At 31.0% G+C, this 23,362-nt stretch overlaps 5 protein-coding genes across 9 annotated transcripts; 2 read left to right on the top strand and 3 right to left on the bottom strand.

Moving 5' to 3' along the window:
- Window positions 1-196: 196 nt before the first annotated feature.
- On the top strand, window positions 197-22,052 carry LOC123266608. 4 transcript variants are annotated; one of them, XM_044730914.1, is made up of 11 exons: window positions 198-440; window positions 15,296-15,434; window positions 17,530-18,237; window positions 19,566-19,726; window positions 19,793-19,916; window positions 19,977-20,109; window positions 20,187-20,412; window positions 20,687-21,026; window positions 21,091-21,309; window positions 21,371-21,639; window positions 21,744-21,896. In XM_044730914.1, exons 2-11 carry the CDS (start codon window positions 15,306-15,308, stop codon window positions 21,754-21,756), a joined length of 2,322 nt encoding a protein of 773 aa, XP_044586849.1. In that variant the 5' UTR covers window positions 198-440; window positions 15,296-15,305; the 3' UTR covers window positions 21,757-21,896. The 4 variants fall into 4 exon arrangements, with proteins under 4 accessions (XP_044586846.1, XP_044586849.1, XP_044586847.1 ...); XM_044730911.1 differs by having other exon boundaries at window positions 197-440; window positions 21,371-22,052; XM_044730912.1 differs by lacking the exon at window positions 198-440 and adding an exon at window positions 13,280-13,374 and having other exon boundaries at window positions 21,371-22,052.
- LOC123266611 (gamma-soluble NSF attachment protein-like) lies at window positions 775-3,117 on the bottom strand. The gene is made up of 8 exons (XM_044730919.1): window positions 2,927-3,117; window positions 2,800-2,867; window positions 2,628-2,712; window positions 2,534-2,551; window positions 2,266-2,473; window positions 1,940-2,188; window positions 1,103-1,351; window positions 775-1,027 (listed from the first exon to the last, which is right to left on the bottom strand). Exons 1-8 carry the CDS (start codon window positions 2,974-2,976, stop codon window positions 869-871), a joined length of 1,086 nt encoding a protein of 361 aa, XP_044586854.1. The 5' UTR covers window positions 2,977-3,117; the 3' UTR covers window positions 775-868.
- Window positions 3,305-4,059, top strand: LOC123266612 (DNA polymerase epsilon subunit 3). The gene is made up of 2 exons (XM_044730920.1): window positions 3,305-3,486; window positions 3,586-4,059. The coding sequence occupies exon 2, from the start codon at window positions 3,586-3,588 to the stop codon at window positions 3,958-3,960; it is 375 nt and encodes a 124-aa protein (XP_044586855.1). The 5' UTR covers window positions 3,305-3,486; the 3' UTR covers window positions 3,961-4,059.
- Window positions 4,069-8,328, bottom strand: LOC123266609 (E3 ubiquitin-protein ligase LRSAM1-like). 2 transcript variants are annotated; one of them, XM_044730915.1, is made up of 9 exons: window positions 8,055-8,327; window positions 7,722-7,964; window positions 7,248-7,652; window positions 7,131-7,160; window positions 6,654-7,026; window positions 6,241-6,584; window positions 4,869-5,189; window positions 4,596-4,796; window positions 4,069-4,522 (listed from the first exon to the last, which is right to left on the bottom strand). In XM_044730915.1, the coding sequence occupies exons 1-9, from the start codon at window positions 8,124-8,126 to the stop codon at window positions 4,397-4,399; spliced, it is 2,115 nt and encodes a 704-aa protein (XP_044586850.1). In that variant the 5' UTR covers window positions 8,127-8,327; the 3' UTR covers window positions 4,069-4,396. The 2 variants fall into 2 exon arrangements, with proteins under 2 accessions (XP_044586850.1, XP_044586851.1); XM_044730916.1 differs by lacking the exon at window positions 7,131-7,160 and having other exon boundaries at window positions 8,055-8,328.
- On the bottom strand, window positions 11,021-14,648 carry LOC123266610. The gene is made up of 5 exons (XM_044730918.1): window positions 13,268-14,648; window positions 12,336-12,669; window positions 11,474-11,600; window positions 11,240-11,403; window positions 11,021-11,171 (listed from the first exon to the last, which is right to left on the bottom strand). The coding sequence occupies exons 1-5, from the start codon at window positions 14,493-14,495 to the stop codon at window positions 11,120-11,122; spliced, it is 1,905 nt and encodes a 634-aa protein (XP_044586853.1). The 5' UTR covers window positions 14,496-14,648; the 3' UTR covers window positions 11,021-11,119.
- Window positions 22,053-23,362: the final 1,310 nt, after the last annotated feature.

Below are 23,362 nucleotides of genomic sequence, written 5' to 3'. Positions count from 1 at the left end.
AAATTTTTTTAAAAATAAAAATTGTCAGTTAATAATAATTATACTTTACTCTAGTACCGACTTTATAAAATTAAAGCATAATTTTATAATTATAATTACACTTATCAAAAAAAAATAATCACACAAAAAACTGACACTTTAATAAAACACTAACACCGCATTCAAGAACACATCACCGACTGCTTTTGAAACAAAACGTCGGCCATACTCGGGCACACTCGACTTCCCGACTCTATCCGAAGAAAAGATATTTCTTAGCATCTCTGGCAGGTGGCGCATTTTTTCGTTTAAAAACAGTCTTCCCGCCTAATCCGTGCGTGGTGCCGTCTAAAGTGTTTACAATTGCTTTAATTACCAGTAAAACCAGTTAATTTAGTGAAAACTTGACAGCTATCACATCAATTTCACTCTACACTCTTCCAGATGTCTTTAAACTAAAGGTAAGCTTTTTTAAATAAATAAAATTCTCTCGAAAAATTTTTCTGTATATTCTAACCTATTTATTTTTTATTTTCCAACATAAATACAATTTGTTTTTTCATAAATAATTTAAATTATTTATCAATAATTATCATCAGTTAAATTACTGACATAAATCATTTATTTTTAATAAAATATCAATGAATAAATTATTTAAAGAAGCAATGATAATAAATTTAATAATTCATCATAATTTTTCGCAATAGTTAGATTCAATAAGAATAAGAATAGTTATCAATATTTTAAATGCATGTGATTGCTATCTAAAGCCTCTACAATAATAATCGTCTGTTATGAGCAACAAAAATAATCTTAGATTTATCTTTATATTTTATATTTAATTGATAATAACCTCAATAATTGAGTTCTCATATATTTATTTATGAAATCAACATAAGCCCTCCTCATACTCGTCATAATCTTTACTTTTATCTTTTTCTTCAACTGGACTAGGAGTTTTTTCTTTTTCCTCTTCTTCTTCTTCATCTTCGCCTAGTTCTTTCGTGATGTTAGCCGCCGCCATAGCTTTTTCAATGGGCTCGGTTTCCTGGACAGAAAGATAATTTTATTCCATTCCATAATAAAAAAATCATTCGAAATAATAACAACAGCAACTACTAACATGGCTAACTTCTGCGCGAACAGTCTCGCGCTGTTTATCCTGTACCGATGACGAAACATAAGGCTCTGCGGCATTGGGTCTCACCCCAGCTGGTGGTACTGCGTACTCTTGCTGAGGGAGAGGTAATCCTCGGGCCAACTTAGCATACTCAACGTCCATGTGCTTTATAAACGGACTATTAAGCGCAGCACGAGCTGCATTGGCATCTTCATTGTCATAAGCTTGCAGAAGCATCTCCAATGTTTGGATCTTTAAGCAATTTTACAATTCATTAATTCGCCTTTTAATCATCAATCAATAATTAACCCGTAGTGGTCATTATGGGTCTAGATGACCCCAAGCAATTTTAGAGTTGCTCTTACTTCGAAGATATCATTCAAAATGGTATCTGTGATACCATCTATTATTGTTTGAAAATTTTTTGAGATTATTGGAAATTTACGATTTCAATTTCACAAATCAATATACTTTTTGAAAAGCTCGACATGACACCACTTTTTTTCACAGTATGCGATATCCGGAGTAGAAGCCCGGAGATCATTTTCATTTATCTTAAAAAATGAAGTTTTTAGTAAAAAAAGTTAAATTTTTCGAAATTTGACTTTCTCGCATTTTTTTTATAATTAAACAATTAAAAAAAATTAAAAAATGATTGAGTTATTCAACGGAAATGTTAAAAATTACTCTCATGTACGGTTCGAGTGAAAATATTGAAAAAAACGCAAGTAGCATCAATTTTTTCCGTGCATAGGGTCAACTAGACCCAGTATGACTACTACTTTATTTTTAAGAAGTCTGACCACTACGGGTTAATTTAATAAGCGAATAATAAATAACCTCTGGGGCATCACAATAATTTCCCCATTCTCTAAAGGCTTTCTCAGCAGCGACCTGGTCACCTCTCGCCAACTGTATCAGCACCAACACGACAGCCAACCGTCCCACTGACGGCTGATGTTCAATTCGTTGATGCATGTCTATTTCTCGGCGGATTGCGTTAGCAGCTTCGTCGTATTTTTTTAATTTAACAAATATTCTTGCTACGCGGCTCAAATATTCAGCAGCTTGTCGGGGACTATCTTCACCCTGTAATCAATAATTCGGTAAAAAAATTCATACTGTTAAGTTCAATTGGTTAATTAATAACAATAACAAAAATTAACCAAAACAATCTCAGCTGCGCGTTGAAATAATGGTAAAGCAGCTTCGGGATCACTTGACTCCAACATTTTGCCAGCCTTATCAAGAACTGTCGCTCCAGATTCCTGTGATCCGTGTTGTTGATACAGAGAACATGACCGATGTGCCAATTTCGGTACTTCTGACATCTCATTCATATCTCTGCATATCAGCAACACTTGTTCTAAACTCCTGGATAAAATAAATCAAATAAACCCATTACTTGTCACAAAAATTATAAAAAATACTTACTTAGCAGCATGGAACCATCTAATAAATTATTAAGGATCTTACAGATAAAAATTGACATAATAATAAATTAATACTTGTGTAAATAAAAGGATACGATCGATTTTCCTTATAACAATCAGAAGCTTTTATTAGCGCTTCCTTGCATTGTTTAAAAGACTTTGCAATCCTGTAGCAAGTAGCTAAAAACAAATGAACTCACCCAGTTAACAATACTGATTTTATTATATAGGATATCATTAATAAAAATTATTGATTTTAAAAAATACCTGCTTGGTTGTACTCATCGGCAGCAACTTCGTAGTCGGGTCTCCATTTCAGCAAAGTTGTTTTTAAACTAAAAACGATTAACAGGAATATAATAATAATTATGACAGAATGTTGGAAAAAAATTACCTTTTTTCCGCAGCTCGCATGTGAGCATTGCCCTCCTCAATCTTCGACATTTTTTTTTTTATGATTCTTTATTTATTTGTCAATGGCAAGTTGTAAATTTTAATTTTTTTGGTGCTTGTCAAAAATCTAGACTACGTCGAAATCCTTATCTTTTTCCAACACTAACACATGTATGTCAATACACACTCGATAATTGCCATAATTAGTAATAAAATGTCACTAGAAATTTTTTTTTTTTTCTAGGGGAAACAGTTGGTAACATTTAAGTCTCTAAAAAACATTCTTGATTTCAAGACAACAAAAATTATTTTTTATTCAATTTATAGGAGAAATAAATAATAATTAAATTAATTGTTTATTTAAATAACAATTATAATAATTTTATTATCTTAAAAATTAATAAGTGAATAATTTTTTTAACTCAGTTAATATTTAAAAGTGTAAACAGTCGGCGGGAAATTATTTGTGTGATTGTTTACAAATATATTAATTATTAAATTAATATTTTATGATAATTAATATTTTTAATTGTTAAATAATACATATAAATATATAAAAATGTAAGTACTTAATTTTTTAATATATAATTATTATAAAACTAAGACATAACCTCAAAATTTATTTTCAAGAAATTCGTAAAAAGTGTGTTTTTATTTTAGATGGCTGAAAAATTAGAAGATCTGAATCTACCTAATGCAGTGGTGACTCGAATTATAAAAGAAGCGCTTCCAGAAGGAGTGACAATCGGTAAGGAGGCCAAAGTAGCTGTCGCGAAAGCGGCGTCTATTTTCATCTTGTACCTGACAACCTCAGCGAACACCGTCGCCAAGAAAACTAACCGGAAAACAATAACGGGTCCAGATGTCCTGCAAGCCATGGAGGACATTGAGTTTGACAGGTTCGTAGACTCGCTCCAGGACGCGCTCAACAATTTCCGCAAGTCACAGAAAGAGAAGAAGGACGCGAGTAAGAAAAAGACCCAGAAGCCTGATGACAAAGACAGCAACGAGGTGGAAATGATTGATGACGAGTAACTGGATTTTTTTTTAAATTTATTTTAATATTGTATTACATTAAAAACTTTTTACACGGTGTATTTATAAAGATTAACAATTAAATTATTATTATTATTAATTATTAAAGTCTATTCATTCAGTACTCACTTAACTTTGGTTTACAAACGATTTAACGAGGCACAAAAATGCAATTTACTTTTTGTTTTTTTTTGTTTCACGTATTCACTCTCATTAAGCCGTTAAAAAATTTGCTGATAATTAGGCAATTGTGGTATAAAAACCTTTAATTTAATTATTAAAAAATTTATATTATTAATATGAAATTGGATTAGTTTTAAAAAAGCAATTTTGTGAATTCTAGTGATTTTATTTAATGAAAGCTTTGTGATGAGTATTTTGATAAAAATTAATTTTATTTTTTTCTATAAAAAAAAAAAATAATTGGAATGGAAATTCAAGGCCTGTGCACTTGAATTTTGCGCTGTATAGAGCCGCGGCACATTGGGCATTCATTTAGTACCATATTCGAACATTTCGCGCAACAACATAGATGACCACATGGTATAAAAATTATTTCACACTGAAAAAAAAAAAAAAATTACAATCAATTAAATCCATAATTAATTACAAGCACTAAAAAATAAATTACTCACCTGTGAATCAAAACAAACGACACATTCAGTCATATCAATCCGTGAAATATCTCTGTCTTGTGAATTTGTACTACTGCTACACGGTTCATCAATCGGCGCCGTTGGTAATTGCGTTTCTTCTGAGCATAATTTTTTCTCCGCATTATAATTTTCTACCGCCAATATAATCGCTTGTCTATCATCTGCATTATTGATTCCAATCTAAAAAAAAATTATTAATCGAATTAATAACAAATATTGATGCTATTAGAGCAAAATAAATTTTCTACAAACCGAAATAAGTTGATCGTGATCAACATTAGGCAACAGTGACGGCAGAGAAGCCAAGAAAGGCAGGCAGTGTAGAGCCCCAGCGATAGCTACGTGTCTGACTAGCATTGGCTCCAACCCTTCGAGCAACCCTTGAGGCCGCGCTTCCATCAGCGACTGATACTGCATCAGCCAGAACAAACTCCCGCGACGTTCGGTATCGTTGTCGCGGCTTAATTCTATTTTCTTAATCGTCTCCAGTAGCTCTGCCCGTCTTTTATCTTGCTGTTCCAACAAACCCACTAGGATATTACTCAATATAATTCTCTTGTCAGCAATATCATTCTGAAAATAATGAAAACTGATAATTAATTACACACACTGAGAAAAAAAAATTTTTTTGTCCAGAAAAAACTTTCTTGGCTCAAGAATCGTTTAAAATAAATTTTGATTATTTGACAAAAGAATATCAATATCTATCATGATAATAAAATATTGGGATTAATTTTGATAGATTAACAAACGAATAGGTTCACTTGAATTAAACAAAAAATAATTCGATTAATTCGATCAATTTTTGAGACAAGAAAATATATTTTTGAAAATTATCAAGAATATACATTCTTGTGACAAGAAAATTTTCATAAGAGTAGTACTTTTTTTCGCAGTGCAGAAAGAAAAATTTCTTGACTGGAGAACAAAATTCTTGGCTCAAAAAAATTTTCGCGTGTCTGAAGGAAGACTGAAGTTGTGTTGGCCGAAGTAAAAATTTTTCTTGAAATTCTATTCTTGGTGGAAGTAATTTTTTCTTAATTCAAATTATCATAAATTCTTGATACAATAAATTTTTATATTTGATCAAGATTTTAAGATACTTTAGGGAAGCAGTGCCACTTACTTAGCTGAGAAAAAAATTTTCTCATCTTGAGAAAATTTTTCTCTTGAATATTTGATATCCATTTTATATTATTCTAGCGTGCAATAATACATATTGAATAAAAAAAAATTATTCAATATTATTTGATCTTTTCATTTGACATGTTAATTAATAAAAATATTAATGAAAATTTACTTCTATCTTTATATTTAATTTTTTGGAGCAAGAGAGAAATTTTTTCTAGACAGAAAAATTAACTTCTATCAAGAACTAAATTTTTTAGAGCAAAAGGCTGAATTTTCTCAAAACAAGAAGATTTTTTTGGCTTAAGTAAATTTTCTTGGATCAAGATACGTATTTTTTAAAGCAAGAGAATTAATTTAGTTGGAATAAGTGAAATTTCTTGTGTCAAAAAAAATTTTTTTTCGCTCAAGAAAATAAATAGGAAGAAAAATTTTTTTAGCTCAAGTGAACCTTTTTTTCTGTATACCTATACAATAAAATTGACTAAAAACTCACAATTTGTTGAGTAATTTCCAATTTCTTCCGCTCCAACTCAATATTAGTCAGAGTAACTAACTGGGACTGGATCAAGTTCACTTGTTGGACGATACTCCAAGACCTGGCGTCACTGCGCTCCAACAGAGCCGTTAGAGCAGCCTTTTGCAGACCCTCATCCTTACGCAGCTGGTTTATCATCTCTTCGCGGTCTTGTTTTTGATTTTTAACTATTGAAGCTAGGTGATTATTACTCCTTAATTCTAATGTTAACAACGATTGAGCATTACAGTCTCGGAATTTGTTATACTCTTCTATTTTTTTCTCCGTCAATAATTCTTCTTTCAGCAGCTCCTCCATCGATACTGAATAATTCAATAAATTAATTAATAAAATTATTTCTTCATCAATAAATAAATAATAAAATAAATTACAGAGAGTTTCGCGTGTCCGGCATAAAGATTGATCCAAATGAGACTGCGACAACAATTCCAGCTGCTCTTTATTCTCCATCTCCAAAAGCTGAGCTTGTGCGAGCCGTTCAGCTTCCGAGCTCCTCAAAAATTTTTCGATAACGCTGTCAGCTTCTTGTTCAGCGTTATAAATAAAAGACAATAATTTATTGCGATTTAATTCGCGTTCTTGCTGGACTCGTTCGATCTCCGACTCCAGTCTCGTCTGCTGCTCCACCAAGTCCTCCAGTAATTTCTTCTTCATGTCTTTGTTAATAGACTGCAGGTGTAACTCATACTCTTGTTGCTCTCGGATGTTCTTCTCGACTTCCAGCAAAGCATTCTGACGTCTCTCCTAAAAAAAAATTATCTTTTACAATTATTCTAATTCTAAAAAAAAAGTTATGAATTATAAAAAGCACGATTGATGGATAAAATAAAATAGATGATTAAACGTGCCTTTGATGTTTCTAGTTGCATTAATGCTACCTAAGGAACAAAATAAAATAACGCATTAAATAAATAAACAGGTAAATAAATAAAATAATTAAAATTTTTTTTTAATCAAGTAAAAACCTGTAAATTATCTTTAGTCTCTACCAGCCTTTCATTGTCATTATTATGTAATTTTTCCAATTGTGCATCCAGAAATGCATCACGCGTCGCGTAATTGACACCCAACTCCTGCGCCAAGTACGCGACAATTGCTATGGCACCACCTTGGACAACAAATAGCGGGGGATAAATTAAATCAACATTATCTAGCTTTAACTCTATCAATTTTTGTGCTTCTCCTAGTGACTTTGGTAATTTTGTCAGCGGGTTGTCACTTATGTCCAGGATATTCAAATTTTTTAAGCTTCCCATTGTGTCTGGAAGAAATTTTAATTTATTATTCGACACATTGAGGATCTTGAGCTTTGATAATTCGGTTATTTCTGTTGGTAATTTTTTTAAATTATTATTCTGCAAATAAAGTTCCTAGAAAATAAATAAATTAATTAATAAATAAATAAATTTAAATTGATTAAATATTCAAAATAGACTTACTTCAAGTAACTCTAGATGATAAATATCACTCGGTAAATTAGCAAACTCATTGTCGCTAATATCAAGTAATTTGATCAGCGATAAATCCTCCAATTGCCCGCCTCCGGATAATGAAGTTAATTTATTAACATTTAATTTTAATTCTTTTTTTCTAAATACTTTGCAAAGTGAAAATATACCCGACGGAATTGTTTTTAACGCACAATTTGAAATATCAAAAATTGGTTCTGGATTTTCTCTGGCCTGAATAAAAAAATATAAATTTTAAATGTCAATGTCAAACGCAATGTGACGCAATACATAAATAAAAAATAAATAAATTAGTTTATTTACCAGGTATAATTTATGCTCGAGTCGCGCTTTGAAGTCGACGGTGTATTTATTATTATGCTTCCTAAACGACATTTTTGTACTTATGTCAGGACGATGATATATTATTGTTTGGTAGCATTACTGATTATTTATTTACTTTATTGATTACGGTAGTTACTACCCTAGGTAATGAAAAATTTTTATCCTATGTCTATTACTCCACATCATTATATTTACTATACTAGTAAAGTTATGATTAACGATGGCGTGTTTAGGCCTTTGTTATCATTGCACTCTATTGACAATAACAGTCCCATGGCTCTATCTATGTTTTAACAAATTAAATGTTCACTTATCGCTTATCATACAATAATATTATTTTAAGCGTAATTTTTCATTAATCATACGCGGATAAGATAGATTTCTAGAAACTAAACCGCGAAGTTAGAAAATTATTAGGAAAACTTATCTATATTATGAAGAGAATAAGCAAAATTTTGTAGCCAGTGTATTTATATGATAAAATGGGTTTTTATTGTTAAATTTGGTATCGTTGGAAAAGTCTTGACCTGGAGTTGTGTGTTTTCCAGGTTTCATATCATTCTCACCAATAGTCAATTTATGATGATAAGTATTTAGACTGCATTCGAAAATGCTCTATCTCTAGATACATGATTAAGAAATGACCTTGTATCTTGTGAACTATTGACATTTTTGAAGATATAAGCTCATCCCGATGTTACACTCATCAAGACATTTCATTTAAGTACCCACATCAATTTTTCATATATTTATATATATATGTATATATGAAAAATATATCAAAATACATGTAGGTACTCAAATGAAAGCTCTTGATGAGTGTAACATCGGGATGAGCTTATGTCTTTAAAAATGTCAATAGTTAAGAAAGTACAGTGTAATTTAACAAAAGTCATTATTTAATAAAGCAAAATTTTATTTATTTGTAGTTTACAAATTACGGCAGTCACATAGTGACTGCAAGGTTGCAAGTTTTTATTAAAAATTTTCGGAATTAATAATTTCTAATTTTTGTTAAGAATTTTTGGATATTCATGTGATAAAATCTGGATAGTCATATGATAAAATCGATTTTTTAGTGAAATTTAGTGTCATTGCAAAGGTCTTGACTTGAATTTATGCCTTTTCAAGGCTTCATATCATTCTCACCAATAATCAATTTATGATAGTAAGTATTTAGGCTGCATTTGAAAATGCTCTATCTCGAGATACATAATTAAGAAATGACCTTGTATCTTGTGAACTATTGACATTTTTAAAGATATAAGCTCACTCCCACATTACACTCATGAAGACCTTTCATTTGATCAATTTTTCATATATTTATATATACTAGCGAACCCAGCCCGCTTCGCCGGGCTAAAGATTAGTGTATTGAACAAAGTACATATTTCAATACATTGTAAATAATTTATTCTATTCTCGCAATATGTCAACCATCATTCATCTTCGAGTTCATTTTCTTCAAGCTCTCTCCCTAGCGGGTAAAAATTTTTAAACAAACTCATAAACATATCAGTTAGTGTAACATCCACTTTCTATAGTTATAATTATGACTTTATATGTAATATATCGAATTCACTTATATTCTACCCGATGTTCATAAAAGTTTAGAATGAACAGCTCACAATACTCCTTTAACATCATCAAGTAGTTCACATTATTTTTCTCGACGGTAAACATAAAATAATTCGTGTTCTCGGGTGTTCTGAAGCCAATTATATTTGAAATTACTCCAGCAAATCTTGTTCAGGTTTAAAAAAAAATTATGTTTAGTTTTGACAAACAAATATTGATGTTAAATAACAAATGATATATTTGAAGTGAGCTGATTTGTTTTTTAAATAAATTATATGTTTTTATTTACAAATGAATATTAGTTATATCTCTTATTTTCTTATTTAAAATAAGTTGTAAAATAACTCACTGAATTTGATGAGAAAACATTTTATTGCCTTCATTGACGCATATAAAATTTTAAATCAGTTGATCGCTATAGAACTTAATACATTGAAGCGCTATCTGATGGTAATATTTAATTAATGACATGGACATCATATTTACTTTCTCCGTGGAAAAATACATGGTCATACCAATTTTTATGACAATCGGTTGAACGGGGCGGAAGTCGATACTTGACAGCGCCACCTGGTGGTGAGTTACATCAATGGGCATAGCATATTCGTTTTCTCCGTGGAAATATTCATGGTCGTACCAATTTTTATGACAATCGGTTGAACGGGGCGGAAGTCGATATTTGACAGCGCCGTCTGGTGGCGAGTTACATCAATGGGCATAGCATATTCGTTTTCTCCGTCGAAAAATACATGGTCGTACCAATTTTTATGACAATCGGTTGAACGGGGCGGAAGTCGATACCTTACAGCGCCGCCTGGTGGCGAGTTACATCAATGGGCATAGCATATAAACCTTCTCCGTAAAAAAATACATAATTATACCAATTTTCATAATGATCGGTCAAAACTATTTGAGTTGAAACTATTCCGAGTTTATCGATGTCATATATACAAACATCCTCTTTTATATATATATATATATATATATATATATATATATATATATATATATATATATATATATATATAGATAGATTATATATATGAATATATGAAAAATATATCAAAATACATATGGGTACTCAAATGAAAGCTCTTGATGAGCGTAACATCGGGATGAGCTTATATCTTTAAAAAACTTCAATAGTTAAAAAAGTTCAGTGCCATTTAACAAAAGTCATTACTTAATAAAGCAAAATTTTATTTATTTATAATTCACAAGTCACAGCAGTCACATAGTTTTTATTAGCTAGTTTTTATTAAAAAATTTAACAAACAATTACAAAAACTACCACTTATATTTCTTCTCTCTCCAAAACTAAACTTGATAAAATTAAATTTAAAAAATTAAACCATTATAAATTTTTTAATTAAATTTATTTATTTATGCCTACAAATATTTCATTTTTGTAAACGTTTATTAGAACTATCATCTGAGGAAGTTTGTCGAACTTCCTTCTCCTCTTGCTATGTGATTTCTCTTCTTCTCAATCTGTATTCCGTTGGTGTAAGCATTCCCCTATTCAACACCAAATCAAATCAATAAATTCCTAATAAATATATAAACAAATAAATTAAAACAAATACCTTAGAACGGTATCAAATGAAACACAGACTCCTTTATCGCACATCCTTCTATAAAGATGCCAGCATTCCTTTTCTTTGGTAGTCCCTAAGACGGGCTCTGCCTGACTTTCATTCTCCATTCTTATGTCAATAGTTCTCTCGTCGAAGCTACTCCTCTGTATAATCTGAAGAAATATAAATAATATTAACATCACAATAAAAAAATGGCAATAAATAACCACAGAGTGTACTTACTTTAGAAATAGTCTGAGGAAAAACGGCGGTATCAGTTCGCTGAATGGAAGACAACTCTGTTTGTTTATCAGTAGTAACCGCGGGCTCCTTAGCCTCGATTTGCATTGCCAATTGGTTTTCATCGTTCCTAAGAGCACAGTAAAATAAAATAATAACTAAAGAGCCAACAAAAAATTGAAGTACATCATAAAATTCAGGAAATAAAAACCCTATAAGGTTTAAAGGGTTGCGTGCTACAGTCGTTCTGTCATAGAATAATTCTCTTATCATCCTTTTGATCCTGACACTATTTAAAAATAAAAAAGACAGATTGCAAGCAATTGAAATAAAGTTAGGCATCATATCAAGAGAAAGAGATTGTTCCCATGTACTTATATATGCATCCATAAAATACATATAGACATATATGTACATATAATAATGTGTCTATATAACATAAGTCTGAGGAACTAGATACTAGATGGTACCACGACGTATTTGCCCTTCGCATTTGTATTGGATGCCCTCCTTTATCCCTACTTCATCCTCATTTTTATCATCTATACATATTAATATTTTTTTAAACTCCTCACATTGACTCTTGCTAGCCAATAAATCATCCGCGAATCGAATTTCATTCGTGTACTTCGGCTTATCTTAAACAAAATAATAAATTTTTATTATTTATCTTTTTCCGAGCTCATAACTCTCTTGAATTACTCTTTTTTTTCATTTTACTTACAGTATTTAAATGTAATGAGTAATGTAAAATGCAAAAATGTATTATGCAAATTATTTGCTTTGAATTTGGGGCCAAGGACGCTATAAAATTTGTCACGAATCTCCAAATCAATTTTAATATCAAATAAAAAAGCATCCTTACGTTCGACATGGCACACTTTTGGTGCGTTGCAACAGCAGCTTCCTTTTTTTGTCCTGTGGGTCGCCGATGGGGACCACTAAACATCTCTTCTCTCTGTCCGTCAGAGGACAATCTTCTTCGGAGGACTTCCAGAAGACGGTAGATGTCGCCAGCTCAGAAGAAGCTATTTCAAGCCACGGACGCTTCATTTCATCGAGTGGCGAAGTACGAGTCGCACCGAGCTCTGGCTGGTTAACGCTCACCCGAGAAAGACTTTCGTTGTGAAAAGTCGTCTTCTTATCTTCACTTCTCGGACGAATCAGCTCCCCGTCGATCGAGTCTTGCTGAAAAGAAACTGAAAAATAATAAATTATTTTTTAATCAACTGAAGATAATTGAGATTCCGACACCGAATAATAGAGTACTTAAAAAAATTTTATCGCAACTCAATTAAAGTATTAACGAGTCCTCATTTATAGGCTTGAATTATTAAAAAGTTTGGTTTCTTTCAGAATGTTTTTAGATTGAGAATCTAACACAAGCTAAAAGCGTGAAGATATGCAATATCTGTTGTGAGAAACAAGAATGCTCGCGTGTCGTATCGTCTAGTCTAATTAGTCCACCACTCTAGGATTATTTCGTGCACTTCTCGACAATCACCTAATACCGCGAAGGCGTTACTGTGACGGAAGACATGCAAATTCCAAAAATTCTCAATCACTTATCATTCTCTTCTCCCCGTTCTCTTCTTGAGCGCCACGACTGGCAAACATACCAAAAAACAAACTGCTAACGCCCATTTCACAGAAACTTTCAAAAACTAATTTAAAACTTCTCTATCACTTTAAAAAAATTTAAAACTACTCACTCCTAGCTGATAACCTATGCCAACTTCAACTAATTCAATCAATCAATCAATAAAACTACATAATATATACTAAAATTACTGGTACCTGATTTCAGAGGTCTTCTGGGAGGCAGCAGACAATTATCACCAGAAAAAACGCTCAGACTCTCAGTGTTGATCATCAAAGATGAGCAGCTCTTGATTATTGGCGTGGTAGGTAAATTGCTGCGAAGCTGTCTCACCAGTTTGTCATCCCTTGGAGAGTTCTTCTCAACTTCAGAGTCGCTGTCAGCGTCACTGACCAACGACACCATAGTAATCACATCAGGATTTTGCTTGCATTCGCTTTTCTTTGCCCCAGACTCTTCAACTCTCCGTTTTCCAGTTCTGACCCTCTTTTTAGTGATGAATTTTCCCTGGATTTTCTCCCCAGAGCTGGAATTGAGCGAGACACTTTTGGACTCTTCATAAGGGCTTGGGGCTTTTTGTCCAGCGTCTTTTCTGTCAATTCTAGCTGCATCTTTGGGGCGTGAAATCTTCGGAGTGTCTATCACAATGTTAACTTTTGAACGAGCTGCACCCAAGTGTCCCAGAGTAATCGGAGATCCTCGTCTTTGAGATGAGGGAGGTGCAGAGTTCGTTCTTTTATTAACCTTACAATCTGGCGTGACAGCGCGTTCCTTTTTCTCCAAAACTTTGTCTGATGATCCTTCCTTGATGAGTTTATTGATTGGTCCCATAAAAGCGACATTTGTCCCGGATTGGAAAGAAGCTCTTTTAGCTCTGGCGTCCAGCAGCTTCTCCTTGCTGCCATCAACACCTTCAGGCTCGTCGCAGTCGACCGAGGAATCAGGAGAGATCCCAAGAGTGAAGATATCCTGGTCAGTTTTCAGAATATCGCAGCTTATCGTTGACAATCTCGAGTCACAGCGCGAGGACTCATCAATCGTTTCGTGGGCCAGGAAAATGTCTATGTTCGACTTGTTGGCCTCTCTCTGCTTCCACGCAAGACGCAATCTTTCAGCCAGCTCCTGGCGCGAGTACAGAATAGTCGCCTTGTCAGAATTCATCAGCGAGGAGTTGGACAGCCCGCGAGTTTTCGCTGATGTCCCGATTCGCGACGCGACAACCTCTACTTTGGATTCATCCAGTCCTGAAGATGACCACGCGATCCTTACTTTGGGCCTCTCAGCAGGCCACGGTTTCTTCCCGCGCTGATTAGTGTCGTAAATGGTCGCTCCTGTTCCGGTTCCATCTGCCGATTTCTGTCGTCGAATTTGCGTTCGTTGGGTCGGACGTGGCTGGAGCGATAATTGTCGAGTCGGTCTTGACATTTTAAAACTATAATTGTGAAGTTGAAATACAAATTATTAAATGAAGAAATGAAGATTAATTAATTTTAATTATAACTTTGAAAAAGTTAAAGAACTAATGAAGTAATAGCTAACTAAATAAACGAAATGTTAAAAGGAACAATGAATCGTTGTCGGGAGGTACACGCGGACTGACTAGACTACTCATGAGTTGCGATCCATTGCCCTCTGAAATAAAGTCCGTTGTGCCGGCGTCACCACCCTCACTACGGCATTATATACACCGCTTAAATAGTAACAAATACAAATACGATATAAATGAGTTTAGTATGTACGTGTCTAAGTACTGCACAGCTGGAAGAAGAAGAAGAAGAAAAAGAGGAAGAGGAAGAGGAAGAGGAAGAAAGTTTTAAGCGGGCATATACCTTAAACATTCTCCAGTCACCCGTTTATTGATCAAAAGTTTACCTATCATCTGACAGCTTGTTGTCCTAGGTTACCATGGTGTTGGTTACACGTTATTATGTTACTTATGTTACTTCACCGATCATTTCCCAGATCCATTCAACTTATTGATGATCCAACTTATGTATGACTTATGTATGTCGATGTATTTAAATGTTCATGTGTATGTTTACGATGAATCGCTTCGCTTACTAGGATCGTGTTCTGGGAAACTTTAAATTTAGTAGAAACTTTAGACTTACCCTGATCCATTATCTCCAACCTAACTTATTGCATTAATTATTCTTTCACTTTAACTATAAAACACTCAGATATAAGTTAATAAATTTTATTTTTTCATCATTTATATTTTTCAGGGTTTAGATAATGCATAGAAGAGTTATCAGGCTTTCAATAATTATTGACAGCAGAATTACTATGGATGACAATGATGATATCAATGATGTCACTGTTCCTTACAACTCTCAGTGGCATGCTTCACTTGAAAAGCTTATAATATCCTTTTTATTATTAATTTTTTTAAATTAAATAAAAGAGTCGTGCATTAAATATTGTATATTTATTGCACGACTCATGATGCGAAGCATCAAAGAGTGCTTTACGATCGAAATATTTTTTTCGGCAACTATTTTTATTATTATAGTCTTGTTAGTTCACGGAATCAAGATATTTTGCATACTATTGTCAAGATAATTTAATGGAGATTAATTTGACACTTCAAAAATTGATTTAGTCCAATAGAAACGGAAAAAAACATCCAAATAGGTCAAAAAATTTTCTTGTCCGTCATGTATGAAACTCCGGAAACACTGTAACTTGCGAAAAAATGCATTAACTGAGTTAAATTTTTTTTATTTAAATTCTTTGGAAGAACTGTAGGTCACCAAATGCGAATGGCTAGGTAATTCAGTGTCATTTATGTACAATTAATAAAATAAAACAAAAACCAGAAGACTGTATATCTATATATCTTGTGTACATTTATCGCACTAGAGGCGCGTACGCATTATCGTGCTATTTTAGCTCTTTTATATAGTTTTTTTTCACATTCTTTATTTTATTAATAAGGTAAAGTACTTAGTAGTTGAACAGGTTTTAAAGTAAAATGTATTTGACCTTACTTTTAATATATAAAAATGTAATTATTAGTTAAAATTAGTGATTTTTATAAAAATATAAACAATTTTGAATTGATTGAAGCGTAAAATAACAAAGACAATTGAATATTTATATTTTGACGACGTTTTTAAGATAAACTATGAAAGGAGCAGTAGTTGAACTAATAAAATATATGGCAATAGACACACCAAAAATTTCCAACGTTTTATTGAAGTATCAAAAAACTTATAACATTTTATTAATTAATATTAAAAACAATACTATGAATATTTAATATGTTCATTTAAAAATGAGAAATATTTCTATTTAATTTTTTAATTACATTTTTTATGAATGACAAAATAAATTTTCAATTATAAATCAAAAAAAGTCAATTCAAAACGTTCAATAATTTTTAACTACACTAATTTTTAGCTATAAAACTTATTTAATTTGCAGTAAATACAAATGACATTGCTGATCACTAGTCTATAAACCCATTAGAGATTAGAGTGCTGTTAAAATTATACGGCCCCAGCTTGTTCAAGTTCTAGGTACCGCTTTGAAAATTTGGAGGTATAGTTAAACGCTAAAATTTAATATAAAAATTACAGTTTATGTCTTTGCACAAAATATGCATTATTTAGAAAAGACTATTTCATTGGGTGGTACAATTTTTTTTTACTTAAAATGATGATATACCGTTTTTTTTTACTGATTGTTCGGTTTACGGTTTAGTACTTTTTTCATACAAAAAATAGCATCTATCGGCTATTCTCGACATGCCAACTTTTAAGTTAACAAAAATATAATTGTTTTGATTTATAATTGAAAAAATTTACAGAAATCAATTACTGTATCATTGAATAATTATAACATGCGCATATTACTCATAATAAATATATGGATTTTGTATTACAACAATTCGAAAAGTCTATTCAATTACCGGTCCCATTTTTATGTGTTCAAGTACTGGGTACTTTACCTTATCTCATAATTAAATAAGCATTATGAATCGTGCACTTTTGGATTTTCCAAACTTTTTTATTTTATTAATATTTTATAATTGAATGAGCAGTATGAGTCATGCACTTTTGGATTTTCCAAACTTTTTTATTTGTATTATATTTTTACCAGATGTACAGTCTGTTCTACAAACTTTGTTACATTTTTGTTTATATAGAAAAATTTCATATAATTATCAAGAACTCTCAATAATGAATAATATTTTTTTTATAATCTAACATTTTTCTTAGGAAATATAAAAAACATCATAGTCTTCTTTGTCCCCAGATTGCACTGCTTACTACACTCGTTCAGATGTTACGTTATTTCTTTCAATTACCTTGCTGGTTTTCTTTCGTGCTAATTTTTTTAAAGAGAACACTGATAGCGCTTTGTGGTGGACCTCTAAGGAGTTTTCTTCAAAGTGCATTAAATATTTTATAATAATTTTAATATTTCTTCCTTAATTAAAGAATTTTTTAGACACGAGACTTTGAACGTTACAGAAAAAAGACAAGAAACAGTGAAGAAAATAGTAACGGAATTTTTGCCAACATGTCCTATAAATTTACTCGAAGAAAATATCCTTCGCAAGACATGTCCTTACTTGAAACGAATAATCTACGAGCTGATCGACGAGATTGAAGCCAACTTAGAAGACCCGGAGATTGCTGAACATTTAGTGCCCACGTCTTTCGACTCTCAGCTGATCGAGTGCAAAAATCTTCTCACCCGATGGGAAGATATTTTGAAGCATGTGGCAAACCTGGAAGAAGTAAAGCCTCCCGATGTGCTCAGTCTTCTAGAATACTTTCCTGGGATTGTCACCAAAATTTGTCTTCACTGCAAAGAAAAGCGGTCGAGCTATCCAAACCACTCGCTTCCGTTGCTTCTGCAGGATATTTATCGCGACACTTGCTCGAATGTTAAGATTTTTTGTGGTTTCATCTATAAATCTTTGTACATTCAGAGTGAGGATTCAACTCTGCTTAAAAATCTGATCAAAGATTTGGGAGATATCGCTTCGACTACTACATATTTCGTAACTACTATGATTCAATCTTGGAAAACTTTTGGAAAGCTTGTATGGGAGTCTTCCGCGATTATCAAAGATGATGGAGAGATTCGTGGATTGGTCACAAGTAACTTTAAAAATATTACCAGTAATATTATTTGGATCTATGGAAATATGACGGTAATTATTTCTGCTCATTATTATTTTTATTTTATATTAATAAATATTTTTATTTGATATTAATACTTAAATATTTTTTTTTATATTATTCTGGTCTAGAAGCATAAAATTTCAGGTAATTTTTAAAGTGCCGTAAAAAAAGGCAATCAATATTTTTACTATACATTTTTTATGAGTTATTTATTAAAATTATAAGAATACAAAAAAAAATAAAAAAAGTTGAAAATTAAAAAAATTAGCAGTTGATGAAGTGGGGGGATCTCAAAAAATTGGCACGCGACTATATCCACAATTTCAACCTTCCTAGCAATCGAAAACGAAAAAATAAAAAAGATTATTAATCTAGAGTAATTTCGTTATGGTTGAAACTACGGAAAAGAAGAAAAAAAAATTTTTTTACAAAATGGTGACTGTCTAAAGAAGAAGAAAAAAAAAGCATTTTTTTTTACTTTTCTGCCCTCCGGCCGGAAAGTGGCAACTTTCTGGCCGCTGCGCTAAACAAAGTTGCCACATTCCGGCTACGTCGTTCGCCTCTTTTCTTATCTTACTGGCCTAGATATGTAATATACTATTTTCGAATTTTTTAAAAATAGTAAAAATTGAAGTTTGGAGATGACCGTCGTTCCAAGCATAGCGACATTACTTTAGATTAATAATCTTTTTTATTTTTTTGTTTTCGATTGCTAGGAGGGCTAGAATCGTGGGTATAGTCACGTGCCAATTTTTTGAGATCCCCTCCACTTCATCAGCTACTAATTTTTTGAATTTTCAACTTTTTTATTTTTTTTCTGTATTCTTATAATTATAATAGACTATAATTTGATTTGTATCACAATATTTAATGTTTTACAAAGCTGTTACCATTTTACATTTATAATAATTATTTTTTAACCGTTTTCTTTGGTACACTAATTTTTTTATAAGTACACACCACTCTCTATAATACACTTTAATTTATTGTATCGTCTTAATTTAGTTAAATTTAATTTGATTTAAAATATCAAACTCTTTACAGCTTTTATAATAAAGAATAATTTTTATACTATACAAAATTACTAGCTTTACATTTCTGTCTAACTCTTTTGCTTAATTTTGTCTTTTTTTAGCATACATTATATGTCCGCAGCGCCTTGAGAATTTTTGTTATTTCTTGCTTTTTCTTTAAACACCCTTTCCACTTCTCTTATATATTCTTATAATGTTAATAAATAACATAAAAAAATGAATGGTAAAAATATTGATTGCCTTTTTTTTATTCACTTCAAAAATTATCTGAAATTTCATGCTTCTAGACCAGAATACCCCCTTAATAAAAATTATTATTTTAGAAAACAAGTGATGATGATTCTAAAGGAGCAAAATGTATGAATTTATTACTGGAAATACTTTATAAATTTCATAGAAACTACGTAAATGATGATATACTTAATTCAAGCTTAAATCATCAATGGGTTCGCGAGATGGTATCTTTTCTTTTTCGACTCTCTGGGTAATTGTTTTTTTTCTTAAATCTTAACTATTTTAATAGATTTTCTTATCAATGATTCTATTTCAGTTTCTACGCTACGAAAATGTTTGTAAAAAATTTGCCAGGAAAACCACAGAGTAAATCCATATTCTCTCTCAATTGGATAAATGCGTTTAATTATTATTATAAAAATTGTGAAATCTTGCATGAGGTAAATATGTTAATAGTTTTACTCTAAAGTTATTATTAATATTCACTTATTTTTATTCAGGAATTTAAAAATAGAGAAGAAGAAATGGCGAGCGCGGATTTTGAATACCTGGTAGGATATCATGTAACTTTACTCAGAAGTAATCTTGATGCCGATGAAAAAATTAAAATAGCCATAAATAATTTAATTTACTGTAAGTATAATTATCTGAATTGTTATTCTTGATTATTAAATCAACTCGTTAATTAATTGATGGTTTATTGTTGATAGTTAAAAACGAATGTATGACAACCAGAGTAAAAATACCTGATGGCTGTAATATCAATAATGTGGAATCAGAATTAATCAGTATTTATCATTTTACATTGAAAAAACTTTGTTTTTGTATTGTTGAAGCGAAATTCAAGGATCTAGAATTGTTTATTTTTAAGAATTTATTTAGTGAAAAATTTTGGCCTTCGCTACTTTGCTTCGATATTTTGAAATATTTGTACAGGTAATTAAATTATATTTTTAATGATTTCCAATAATTAGATTAGATTATTTATTTATTTATGCCAAAGCCTGCTGGCCAAATGGCAAGTAAAAATAAAAAATACAATTAATTACAAATTTAAAAATATTAATAACAACAATTTTACAGTTATTATAAGCACTCTAATTATAATTATATAAAATAATTATGATTTTGATTTCTCTTACAATCATAAACAATTATAAACTCTATAGTATTTAATAATAGTAATTCTAAATAAATAAAAATTTTCCAGGTATTCTGAAGGAGAATTTGCTTTGTCTCACATAAAAATTCTCTCGGAAGTCTACGAAAAGTTCCACTTACGAGAGTCGACTAGCCTCGGAGTAACATTGATTAGCAAGCTGATAATTTACGGCTACACATTTATGGATGGTGATAACCAGAATACGTTTCATGAAATATGTCAGAGCCCAGCCACTCTTTTACTAATTTTAAAGTCGCCTAAAATAGTCCACTCACGAGAAAAACTTCTGACAGTCTATAAAAAATTGATGCCAGTCAAGTCATTTGATTTGTCGCAGGCTCACCAGGAATTACGACTTCAACCTTCCGTCAAAAATTGGATCAACTTTGTAAAATAAGCTTTTAACTAAATTTCCCTTTGATTAGCAGATAATTTATTTTTTATTTCCACAGGTGAATGTATTAACTTTAAAAAGTATCGACAAAATAGATGACAACCCAGATATCACGAGCGACCTTCAGAAAATACTCCAATCAATTCTCGATACACTCAATCAAGTCCCCGATGATTTTCAACAGCGGATTATGTACGATTTGATATCAATAATACTTAATTGTACGATTTTTAAAAGATCGACCGACATGAGTGCTTTCAACTGGAATGTTTTGCAGGTAAAAAAAAAAAACCAAGATTTTTTTTCTTTAAAGACAATTACTCAATTTAATTTTAAAGGTTCTCGCTAAGGAGATAGTTCATACGATAAAATTACCCGAGATCTATTTGGTCGATGTTTGTCATTTCTTAAAAAGAAATTCAAAGTTACTGAAGATACCTCCGGGACAAGTAGATACGAGGGTTGTAATGATTAACTTGATGTGTTATTTATTGAGCAGCAGTTCGGCTATAGTTCATCAAGAAGCGCTGGAAACCTTCGAGTACATCGTCGAGAAGGGAGCCGACGAAGACTTTATTTTGAAATTAGGCGCAACTATCACCAAAAAGTACAATTTACTGGAAGTTGTTCCGAATTATTTGAAAAAACGCAGTGTCAAAAAGTTATCTCGTGAATTTACCGATATTAATGATTATTTAAAAACATTCACAGAAAATATGGATAAATCATCGAGCGCTCACAAATGTTTTATTGAAGAAACACGGGAAAGAGAAAAAAAAATAGCGAAAATAATTCCTGATTCTGTTGATCAGCAGGCGAGTAAAATTGTTGATGATTTAGTAGATGTTATTGAAAATAAATATAATTTAAGCGTAAATATCCTCGAAAAATTGACTGAAGCTTGTCTTAAATTTATAGATAAATGATAAATGTACTGTTAGTAGTTAAATAGTTTTGTTTTAAATTTATCAACAAGTAGAGATGTTCAGTTATTTATTTTGTCTCACTGTAACTTCTTCATGAAAGATTCATTAATTATTATTTTTATTTCATCCATTTAAACAAACAATAAAATATAAATATAATTTACTATTTTATCTTTTTTATATTTTTGTAATAAATATTTTATAATTGGTAATTTTTATACTTTTCTTCAATAAATATGATTTAATAATTAGCGCGTTTTATTTTTTTCATTGAAGTTGTAAGGTACAAGGATGAAGAGGGCGCCATTTAAATAGTTTTGTAATGCCTCTAGATGCATCCAGAAGGTGACGCTACCAGCCAGTGCAAATTTAAATGTAATTTAGATTATATTAAATTATTTTATTTATTCATAATTTAAATAGTGAACACTATCCAAATTAGAAAGTTTAGGTTCTGTATCGTAGAATATTTATTATATAGAGTATATTTTGTTTCAAATAAATATAAGCTATTATCGAGTACAAAGGGACATTGTAGTTGAGTTCTGAGAAATTTTAGGTACTTGAGATTCTGAGGAAAAGCCATAAAAGACACGTGTGAGAAAAATTCTATGATCCCTTGTTTCAACGGCTAAATAATAACGTAACAAATATGTAACAAAAAAATAAGATCGTTAAATAACATATTTTTGTTAAACTTGCTTTAATATAATATTGCAACGAAATATATAAAAATTAAATTAAAAATTTATATCCTGTATCCAACTTATAAATAATTATTAATTAATGTTAAAAGAATAAGATTGTATAAAATAATATTATTAAATGATATTTATCTCTTACATTAACAATTAAACTATTTCATAGTTTTAATAGACTATAGATTGATAGAAATAGTAATAAGCTTAATCTAATTTGCAAAATACTAATATTAATGCACTGCAATATATATAATTTATAAATAAATATATGTGAATATAATAGAAAATATTATATATTAGTGTGTGAAAATCATTTATATGTAGTAGAAATATGTGTACTTATACATGTACAAGAGCGGATATATGTATGGGAGTTATGGTGGGAGAAGAACGGAGTTTGAAGCTCTTCGGAAAAATTATGTAACGACACTTCTCACCGAGAGCTTAGATTGCTAAGATCACGTCATTGTAAACCTCAATTTTATATTTTGAAGCTTTTTAATATTTTGTCAACTTGAATAATAAATTGAAACCAACTAAATAATTTTGATCAAAATTAAATAACGTCTAAATAGAATTCTTTTATTTAAAATGATTCCTTTCCCGCGCTGAAACCGAGTATTTTAATACTTCCGGGCGAAAGAACTACAGTAAATAAAGTTTTCAATAAATAAAAATAACATCCACTAGATGGAAGCATAAC

Source organism: Cotesia glomerata, linkage group LG6, assembly GCF_020080835.1.
Source record: "Cotesia glomerata isolate CgM1 linkage group LG6, MPM_Cglom_v2.3, whole genome shotgun sequence".
Taxonomy (NCBI): Eukaryota; Metazoa; Arthropoda; class Insecta; order Hymenoptera; family Braconidae; genus Cotesia; species Cotesia glomerata.
Note: the sequence above shows the minus strand (reverse complement) of the source record. Positions and strands in the feature narration are given on the sequence as shown.

Excerpts from the sequence above, each read along its gene's own strand:
- LOC123266609 (XM_044730915.1), bottom strand. The coding sequence starts at position 8,126 with ATGTCGTTTAGGAAGCATAATAATAAATACACCGTCGACTTCAAAGCG. Across the intron at positions 7,027-7,130 it reads TGCAACTAGAAACATCAAAG|GAGAGACGTCAGAATGCTTT; the intron begins GCACGTTTAATC and ends ATTTTTTTTTAG. Across the intron at positions 4,523-4,595 it reads TCGTTTGTTTTGATTCACAG|TGTGAAATAATTTTTATACC; the intron begins GTGAGTAATTTA and ends TTTTTTTTTCAG.
- LOC123266610 (XM_044730918.1), bottom strand. The coding sequence starts at position 14,495 with ATGTCAAGACCGACTCGACAATTATCGCTCCAGCCACGTCCGACCCAA. Across the intron at positions 12,670-13,267 it reads CAGAAGACCTCTGAAATCAG|TTTCTTTTCAGCAAGACTCG; the intron begins GTACCAGTAATT and ends ATTATTTTTCAG. Across the intron at positions 11,601-12,335 it reads AAAAGTGTGCCATGTCGAAC|GAACGATGAAAACCAATTGG; the intron begins GTAAGGATGCTT and ends CTGTGCTCTTAG.
- LOC123266608 (XM_044730911.1), top strand. The coding sequence starts at position 15,306 with ATGCATAGAAGAGTTATCAGGCTTTCAATAATTATTGACAGCAGAATT. Across the intron at positions 20,413-20,686 it reads ATTTTGAAATATTTGTACAG|GTATTCTGAAGGAGAATTTG; the intron begins GTAATTAAATTA and ends AAAATTTTCCAG. Across the intron at positions 21,310-21,370 it reads TCAACTGGAATGTTTTGCAG|GTTCTCGCTAAGGAGATAGT; the intron begins GTAAAAAAAAAA and ends TTAATTTTAAAG.
- LOC123266611 (XM_044730919.1), bottom strand. The coding sequence starts at position 2,976 with ATGTCGAAGATTGAGGAGGGCAATGCTCACATGCGAGCTGCGGAAAAA. Across the intron at positions 2,868-2,926 it reads ATGCGAGCTGCGGAAAAAAG|TTTAAAAACAACTTTGCTGA; the intron begins GTAATTTTTTTC and ends AATCGTTTTTAG. Across the intron at positions 1,352-1,939 it reads ATTATTGTGATGCCCCAGAG|ATCCAAACATTGGAGATGCT; the intron begins GTTATTTATTAT and ends AATTGCTTAAAG.
- LOC123266612 (XM_044730920.1), top strand. The coding sequence starts at position 3,586 with ATGGCTGAAAAATTAGAAGATCTGAATCTACCTAATGCAGTGGTGACT.